This window comes from Gopherus flavomarginatus, chromosome 2 (genome assembly GCF_025201925.1).
Source record: "Gopherus flavomarginatus isolate rGopFla2 chromosome 2, rGopFla2.mat.asm, whole genome shotgun sequence".
In the NCBI taxonomy this organism is placed as follows: Eukaryota; Metazoa; Chordata; order Testudines; family Testudinidae; genus Gopherus; species Gopherus flavomarginatus.
Genome location: NC_066618.1, coordinates 150,402,549 through 150,411,947, shown reverse-complemented (window position 1 = coordinate 150,411,947; position 9,399 = coordinate 150,402,549). Strand labels below are relative to the sequence as shown.

Here is a 9,399-nt window from a genome sequence, read left to right as displayed (position 1 = left end):
GGCCACTGGCCCTCCTAGGCTGCAGAAGCAGCTTTGCCTTGAACCATTCTCTGCCCCCAGACTGGAGTGTTACTCTGTAGCCAGGTCCTGGGCCCAGCCCCCTCTTCCAGGCGACTCCAACAGCCAAGGTCACAAGGCTGCCCAGCTCCAGGCTATTTCTGTCCTGGAACGGTGAGGGAGCCCCTGGCCTGGCTGTTACTGGAGCCTGGGAAGAAAGGGGGGATCTGCCCTCCCAGCAGCACCATAACTGGCTGCCTACAACTGTCTGTCTGCCCCGGAGTGGGTGCTGATTGGGCTGGCGGGGTATAAAAGGGGCACACAGGGCCATGAGGAGGTGCTGTTGCTGCTGCCACAGAGCTGGGCTCTCCAGGCACGCTGCCCTCCCTGCTCTGAAGATGTCGACCCACCGGCTGGTGATAGTGCGCCACGGCGAAAGCACCTGGAACCAGGAGAACCGCTTCTGTGGCTGGTTCGATGCTGACCTGAGCGAGAAGGGGGCAGAGGAGGCGCGGTGTGGGGCCCAGGCCCTCCGGGAGGCAGGCTACCAGTTCGACATCTGCTACACCTCCGTGCTGAAGAGGGCCATCCGCACCCTCTGGGCCATCCTGGATGGCATCGACCAGATGTGGCTGCCCGTGGTGCGCACCTGGCACCTCAATGAGCGCCACTACGGGGGCCTGACTGGCCTCAACAAGGCCGAGACCGCCGCCCGGCATGGCGAGGAGCAGGTGAAGATCTGGCGGCGCTCCTACGACATTCCCCCTCCCCCCATGGACGAGCAGCACCCCTACTACCAGGTCATCAGCAAGGTGAGTGTCAGCCGGGCACCCCGGGGAGGGGCAACCAAGCACCTGGGTTGGCAGGGAGGGGGACTGGGGGGCTTGCTAGCTGGACACCCAGGAAAGGAGGGGTGGGGGTGCTAGCTGGATCCCCTGGGGGCTAGGTGGGAGGGGGGAGACGGAGGGAGTGCCAGCTGGGGTTCTGTGAGGTGAGTGAGTTTCAGATGAGGGGGCAGCGAGTGCCAGCCTGATGTCTCGCTCAGCAGCCTGGGGTGAAGATGGGGAGGGTGCCCAGCCTGGTACCCCAGGCAGGGCTGGCGCAACCTCTTAGGCGACCTAGGAGGTCGCCTAGGGCACTAACATTTGGGGGGCGGCGACCGCGGCAGCCGGATCTTTGGCTGCCCTGGTTGGGGGCAGCATTTCGGGGATGGGGCCCTTCCGCTGTCTAGGGTGGCAAAAAAGCTGGCGGCGCTCCTGACCCCGGGGGAGAGCTAGGGGGTGCCCAATGAGCTGCACTGGGGCAGGGTGGCACTGGGAGAGGAAGACGGAAGCATTTGCTTCCCGGCGGGCTGACACCCCTGGCAGGGGCAGCAGGTGCTGGAGGTTGCTGAGTCAGTGCTCGGGGAGAGGGTTTGCTGGGGGAGCACAGGGCTTTTTGCTAAGCAAACAAGGATCTGGGGAGCAATGGAGGTGTAGGGACAGGAGGGCACATGCTCACCCAGCACTGGTCCCCAGGCCTCTCCCTCCCAGGACATGGGAGAAGCCAGATCAGGGTGCAGAGAGATGCCTGAGGCTCTCACCAAGCAGCTGGGCTCATGCTGCTGCTGCCCGACCTCTCCCGGCACAGACACCGGGTCTGTGGCACGAAGCCCCCACCCAGCCGGTGGGCACAGGGCCTTCAGGATGGGCATCAGCCGTGTGGCTGTTGGCAAAGCTCTCGGGCAGCCCCCCAGAATCCCCATCTCAGTGCTGGGGGCATCAGGCTGGGGAGACCTCCATCCCTTGGGCAAGATGGTCAGGCTCAGCCATTGTTCTCATGCACAGCTGGCCCATCCTGGCAGGGCCACACGTGGGGTTGGGCTGACAGTGGAGTCCCTGTGCATGGTCTCACAGCCCTTCCCCCCACCCCCACACGTACAGGAGGGGTGATGCCGCCAGCCAGCCAGCCTGTCCCTGCAGGGTAAATAGTCTGCTAGGGCCATTGTCTGGCTAATCCCTGCTGTGGGGTTGGGAGGGGAATGGGGAGGAACTAGGATCCCACCCTGCCAGAAGCCGCCAGGCCAGATCTGTCTCTGGGAGCAAAGCTGGGGACAGGGTGGTATGGGCCCTGGGGTGCCAATCTGGGTGGGAGGTTTGGGTGCCTTGCGTGGTGGGGGAGGGCAGCTCATATACTGTGGGAAGGGGCTAGCAAGGAGACCCCAGTAATCCAGCCCCTTCAAGCAACAGACTCACGCTGGGTTCTGGGCTGAGCCCAGCTTTGGTTCTGATTAGAAACCCACCCCTAGTCTCTTGCCTCTGGCTGAGCCCCAGGAGGGCTGGGGAGCAGGGGCCTGTTCCCTTCTCATGTTAAAATGTTTGTTGTTACCCAGGTGTGCAGCCTGATTGTGTCCCCCACCCTGCCTCTGCCCCTGGGCTGGCGACCCTGGGGGAAGAAGTGTTGGAGCAAGTGGGGCTTGTGTCCCTAGCGCTACCAGGGTGTCTCCTCTGCCCCCTAGGAGAGGCGCTACGCAGGTCTGAAGCCCGGGGAGCTGCCCACGTGTGAGAGCCTCAAAGACACCATCGCCCGTGCCCTGCCCTTCTGGAATGAGGAGATCGTCCCCCAGATCAAAGCCGGCAAAAGGGTGCTGATCGCCGCCCACGGAAACAGCCTGCGTGGCATCGTCAAGCACCTGGAGGGTACGGCCCCCTGACGAATGACCTTTAGCTGGGCCAGGTGCCAGGCCCCATGCTCTCCTAGCTATGCGCCCTTTGTAAGATCCTCAGGGCTTGTTCCCTCTAGCCTTGGTGTCTGCTCCTGGGGACATGGGGGCCAAACTGGTCCCCATCTGCCGCCTGGAAATTCCCTGCCTGTCACCTTGCTCTGGGGGAGAGAGGGTTCCCAAGGTGATTAGCAGGGCTGCCAACGAGCCGTGGGGGCTGGTTTCCCAGCCAGCGGGCAGGAGACTGCTCTGCTAGGGGACCTGGCGAGGAAGGGGAGAAAGGAGTGCCGGGAAAGGAGTTGTTGTGCAACTAGAAGGGACCCAGCAGGGAGGTGCCCACCAAACTTCCCCCCTCCCCCGATTTGGTTAAAGGCTGTAAGCCTCCAAGCCAGCTGGGATGGGCTGTAGGGGCAGCAGGTCTTATCCACCCTGGGACCTGTAGCTAGAGATGGGCTAGGTCTATAATGGGCATCAGGAGTCCGGGGGGCAACTCCTCCACCCCCTCTGTGTCTCAGTTTCCCCCACTGTTTCATGAGGCTGATGTTCTGGGGCTGGGAGGTCTGATCAGCGGGCAGGTGAGGAGCCTGGTGCAGCACCAGCAGTGAGCGACTCCCAGTTCTGGCGCAGGAGCAGCCCAGGATGGGTGCGCCGCATATCCGAGGCCCAAGTGAGCCTCATGGGGCAGGGGGGAGTAGGAGCTGGCAGCTCCACGACCGGCTGCCGCAGAAGGTTATTGCTATTTAGAGGCGGGCGTCACATTTCAAGGCTCTGTGTGGGGTCTGGTTTCCACGCTGACCAGCCTCCCCCTCCAATTCTGACGCTGGGATTCGGTTTCCCTGGCCTCTGTGAGCCCCCGCCCTAAAGGTCACTGAGGGATTCCAAGGAGCTTTTTCAGATGCAAGTGGATGGAGCTGCAGGACCCAGCCTGTGAGCTGTGAGGCAGCTCCTCAGGGGACTCCCCACAGGGCCCCCTGCTGGGAGAGGACGGGGCTGAAGTAACTGGGAACTACCTCCACAACCAGTGCCCTACCCTGCCCCCCACAGTGCCCCCTGCTGGGACAGGGCAGAGCTGGAGTAGCCGGAAGCTCCCCCCACAGCCAGCGCCCTGCCCTGCCCCCCCACAGCGCCCCCTGCTGGGACAGGCTGGGGCTGGAGTAGCTGGAAGCTCTCCCCACAGCCAGTTCCCTGCCCCGCCCTCCACAGCACCCCTTGCTGGGACAGGCTGGGGCTGGAGTGGCAAGGGGGCTCCCCCCACAGCCGGCACTGCCACCTCGCTGGCTGTGTTTCTGCCTCTGCCAGCAGGAGGCGCTGTAACTTTGTTGCTGTGCAGTGGGAAAGTGCCTGGTGTCTCTGTGCTGGGGCAGCCCCAGTGGGCAGCAAGGGAGGCAGCAGGAGCCACGGGCCTGTCTAACCATCTTGCCCCCAGCCCTTTCCCTGGCTCTCCCCACAGGAATGTCTGATGCTGCCATCATGGAGCTGAACTTGCCAACTGGGATCCCCATCGTGTACGACCTGGATGAGAGCCTGAAGCCCACCAAGCCCATGCAGTTCCTGGGTGATGAGGAGACCGTGCGTAAGGCCATGGAGGCTGTGGCTGCCCAGGGCAAGGTCCAGAAGTGAGGGGTGGGGAGAGCAGCTAGGGCAATAAACCCGTGAAACCCAACTGAGTGAGTGCAGTGTGGGCATGGGGGCCCTGGGGGCCTGACACAGCTTGTGGAACGGGGGCCTCAGGGCCTGGAACAGCTGGAGGGGGTATGTAGCCCAGTGGTGGGAGGCTGGGGCCAGGCACAGCCTGGGGAGAGTATGTAGCCCAGTGGCGGGGAGGCTGGAGCCGGGCACAGCCTGGGGGGGCTATGTAGCCCAGTGGTGGGGGGCTGGGGCCTGGAACAGCCTGGGGGGTATGTAGCCCAGGAGGGGAGAGGGGTGTTTGGGGGTCCACCTACAGCCTGGGTGATCCAGCTTGGGGTGGACCTCACTTGACACAGCCTGGGGGCCCTTGCCCAGTGGCAGAGGGAAAGTTTGGTGCTTGGCACCCCTGGGAACTCAGGGCCTGTCAAAGCTTGGAGGCTGTGGAGGAGGATCCAGCGTGCTGGGGGAGGGCAGCTTGGGGGTCTGGCTATGCTGCTCCCTCCTCGGTGAGAGGGAGAAGTGGGGCTGGCCTTGAGGCCCATTGGTGTGGGGGCCTCGTGTGGCCAGGGAGGGGTTACAAAGCCGTAAGGCTGTCCCAACCTGTAGCAGGGGACTAAGTGCCACTCCCTGGTAGGTTCTCTTTGGGCTCCCAGCAGGGAGTGAGAGCGGCTCTGGGACAAGCAGAGTGAGAGCTTCTGGGTCTGTATGCAGGGCTGGCGCTTCCATTTAGGCAACCTAGGCGGTCGCCTAGGGCACCAGGATTTGCGGGGGCGGCATTTTGCCGCCCTTGGCGGCAATTCGGCGGCGGGAGTTCCTTCCGCGCTCCGGGTCTTCGGCGGCAATTCTGCAGCGGGTCCTTCACTCGCTCCGGGACCTGCCACCGAAGTGCCCTGAGGACCAGGAGCACGGAAGGACCCCCGCCTAGGGCGTCAAAAACCCTGGCGTTGCTCCTGTCTATATGAACAGGGGGCCTGGTACCGCCTGTCCTTGAGTTGAGTCATTTTTCCTGGAGAAGGAGGCTGAACCTTACTGCCTGGGCCTGGAGCAGCTACCATGCCGGAGGGATCTAGAAACCTTCTTCATAGGCCACCAGCTGGGTTTGAATCCTAGGCCTTCAGCACCAAAGCACAGGCTGCTACCTGTGAGCTGAAAGAACGACCCCATTAACCAGCACATTAATAGGCTCTTTTCCATGGACCAGATTATAGCGGACTTCACACTTCACAAACGTCCCTCAGGGTGCAGCCAGTATTTGCGCAAGGAGGAGCCCCGGAAGAGGTGCCAGGGAAGAGAAGATGGTGGGGCACACGGTGCCACATGGGCATGACACAGCTTGGTGTATAGGACGCAGAGGGCAGAGCCAGCCATAGAAAGGCTTGTCGGGGTGCAGCCAGGGGCAGCTCCAGGCACCAGTGCAGCAAGCGTGTGCCTGGGGCGGCAAATCATGGGGTGGGGGTGTGCCGGTTGCCGTGAGGGTGGCAGTCAGGCAGCCTTTGGCGGCATGCCTGTGGGAGGTCTGCCAGTCCCGCGGTTTCGGCAGCAATTCGGTGGTGGGTATGCTGAAGGCACGGGAACCGGTAGATCACCTGCAGAAATGCCGCTGAATCCACATGACCAGCTGACCGCCCACAGGTGTGCCGCTGAAGGCCGCCTGACTGCCATGCTTGGGGCTGCAAAAAACATAGAGCCGCCTCTGATGACACCACTGCCCTCTAGAGGGTAGATGTGGAACCACCAAGCTGTGTGTCATAGACCCTGTACTGCTAACAACTCCTGGGCCTCCTCCGTAAGCTCAGGTACAAGGACCTGGGCTCTTAGAGCTGGGCGCTATTGCCGCTGCCACCAGGCCTGGCTGTGGGGAGCAGCAGAGAGGAAGCAGGGCTTGTCCACCCGTCTAGCCGGCCATGCATCCTGATCTCCTCCCAGCTGGCAGGCAAATGGCTCAGCTCTGGGCTTGCTGCCACCTGCTGCTCCAGCTGTGGGTTTGTGTGTCTCCTGCTTGTATCCTCTGACAATGGGGAAGAGGCTCATGCTAGACCTCATAGCAACCTACTCTAAGTGCCCCTCACAAGGCATCCACCACACCGTGGCACCAAGAGAAATAAACACAGACTGCCCCCGACCCCCACTCTGTGTCTGGCTGGTTCTGGCTGTTTCCTTCATTCCTCCTCTTTCTTTCCTGGGGTATTTCTTCTCCGTCACTAGCTTCTCTCTCCCTTTCCCCTTGCTCCCCCTCCTTTCCTCTTCTCCTCCAGCTGCTGCTGTTTGGCCCCTGCTTCCCACCCTCCCCACTTGCATCCCCACAGAGGAGCCAGGCTAGGGGCCTGCATGCTTCTTCTCTGGGTGGATGGGGCAGCTGGCCTAGCCCTCAGCGGGGGCAGCCCCTGTACAGTTGATGTGGAGCAGGTCGGAGGCTGCTGTTCCAGCCCATCTGGTGCGTGTGTGTGTGTGCATGCACTGGGCAGGTGGCCATGCTTCAAGAGATGCTATTTTTCAGCAGACCACAGTCTGGGGTCCAGTGTCTGAATCCCAGCACCCCCTCGCGTTTACTTTGACTTGCTAGTGCCTCCACACTGTGATGTTGGTTACTCCCTGGCCAAACTCCTTGTTCCATAGCACGGACGTGCCTCGAGTTAGTTGTGATTCCAGGAACAGGACGTCCAGTAGCGGAGCTAAAAATCTCATCTGGACCCACCAAACTCTGGAGAGCCCTTACTGGGTTTTCCCACTGTCTCCCTGGGTTTGCCTGGACCCTGCCTGCAGACCTGTGTGGGAGGGGAGGCAAGAAAATGCAGACAATTTTGAATAAAAAAATTGAAAATGGAAATATTTCACTTTGGCAGGGCAACTGCAGTGCGTGTGGCCCTAGTCCTTCAGGCTCCTGTTCTCCACCCACTGGGCAGACTATGTCCTTCTTGGTGCCACCAGGGTCTTCCCCCTTGGAGATGGCAGGGAGCGAATCATGGGAGTCCCTGGCCACAGTGCATTGTGGGAGAGCTAACCCAGAAGGCAAATCAGGCTGTTACCCCCAGTGTGCACTCTCTGGCTCTTCAGCACAAGTAGGAGCAGCCCTTGGCAGCTCCTTGGCAGCTGTTGTCTGGCCCCAGCTGTCCGGGATGCCATGGTGTCAATGCTGATTCCCTACTCTGTCACTTCGAGTGCAGAAGGTGGGGGCCTGCAGTGATTTAAAAAATTAATACTGGCCACACCAGGCTTGTATTGAACTCCCAAGGTTACAGCTCTTCTCGGACCTTGGTTCGGTAAACACTGCCACCACCCAAATGCAAAAACCCCCTTGAACCCAGGAAGGAACACTTGGGAATTCCTCCCTGTGGGGTACCCTCAAGCCTTTTCACCCCCCCTCTGGGGAAGAGCTGAGAAGAAAACAAAGGAAATTAGCTGTGGCCACCAGCTAATTAAACAACATATGCACAAACCTCTTAGGACACCAAAAATCCAATCCTGTTCTTTAAAAAGGTAAATTTTATTAAAAACAAAAAGGAAGAAAATACATCTGGGACTTAGGCATTTGCTGGATTTTAAAGGAGCAATTCCAAAAATTAAGCACCTAAACTAACTTTCTTGGGGGTTCATCTTAAAGGTTACAAGCAAAGAAAAGCATCTGGGGTTAGCACAGAGAGCCACAAGCCAAAATAAAGAAATAAACGTGATCACATCTAGCTAAACTTTCCCTGTCCCAATGATTCCTTCTAGGTAGGAAAGATAATTTTTCATACCTGCTTCAAACCTTCCACAGCATTCCTGCTTATAGCATTGCTGCTCTGTGTCCCTGCAGCCCAGAGAGAACAACAGACAAAGAGAAAGTTTCTTTCCTAATTTTAAAAAGTTCTACCTTCCCATTGGCTCTTTTGGTCAGGTACCCACTCCTTTTCTTTACCTGGGGGACTTTTAATTCTGTACAGGTAAAGCAAGCAGAGAACAGCTACCAAGAGGGATTTTACGACTAACTGGCTGGCTGGGTGTCCATAAAAGGGAGCTACCCCAACCCCTTTCATTTATCACACATGGCCACACTTGCTCTGATCCCACGGACCATGTGGCCCTAGGCATGGCTGGATATCACTCTGCTTCCATCCTCCTGCTCTGTCCTCTCCTCCCACACCCAGCCCCCCATGCCCAGACCAGCCTCCCACTGCTTGTGCCCTAGGTGGGCATCCTCCCTCCTCCAAACGCCTCCTTAAAACCTGTGCCCCTGTAACCCACACACTTTATGGATGTGGTGTTCTGTCCCTGTCTGGCACTGAGACCACTTAGAGAGAGTTAAATAAGTCTGCTTCACACTCTTACCTAATAGCCAGTTGGCTTTTAGTTCATGTGGTAGAGGCTCATGCACTAAGCTCCAGAGGGCTCCGGTTTGAGCCCACCCGCCAACGACCGTGGTCTGTCAACGTTACACCACTGCCATGGCCCCTTGTTTCTCGCCCCACCTGTGCCGCTGCCCCGCGTCCCCTCTGCTGCCTGCCTCTCTAAGACCCACTGCTTCTCACTCAATGGCACAGGAAGAGCCCCACCTCCCTCTCGCTGGGATACCCAGGCCTCCTGGAGTCCCCAGTGAACACGCTCTGCAGAGCAGTCATTCCTGAGGGCTCCTCTGCTCAGTTCAGGAGTTCATGGGCGAGTCCCTGAACTGGTTTCCATGTGCTGGTCACCTTGCCTGCCCTGGCTCAGGGCTGGCATGCTAATCAGCTCCATTTCACATCAGGGAGCGCCTGGATGAGTCAGCCTTGCCCCTTCCTGGCCTGCAACCAAGCAGGAGTTTGCAGTTCCTGCTTTTGTCTCCACTTAATCCCAGCCCTAAACGCAGGAACAATGAGCATTGCTGACAGCTGCATGCATCACACCCCACTGGGGAAAGGACTGAGCACTGCTGGCATCTTCTGGTCCAGTGAGCCCCCAGTGCTGAGACAGCGGGAAGGACTCATACACTAGCCTGTAGCTGCAGCTACACCTCCCCTGGGGGCTGAGCTCCTCCAGACCAAACTCTGGTGGAGGCCTGAGCCCTCCCAAGAGGGGCTCAGATACCATGGTGATGGGCACAGTGTATAAAAACA

The 9,399-nt window shown here is 59.6% G+C and overlaps 1 protein-coding gene across 1 annotated transcript; it reads left to right on the top strand.

Moving 5' to 3' along the window:
• The first annotated feature begins 324 nt into the window (after positions 1 to 324).
• PGAM2 (phosphoglycerate mutase 2) lies at positions 325 to 4,361 on the top strand. Its single transcript, XM_050937566.1, has 3 exons — positions 325 to 809; positions 2,495 to 2,675; positions 4,149 to 4,361. The coding sequence occupies exons 1-3, from the start codon at positions 327 to 329 to the stop codon at positions 4,316 to 4,318; spliced, it is 834 nt and encodes a 277-aa protein (XP_050793523.1). The 5' UTR covers positions 325 to 326; the 3' UTR covers positions 4,319 to 4,361.
• The last annotated feature ends 5,038 nt before the right edge of the window (positions 4,362 to 9,399 follow it).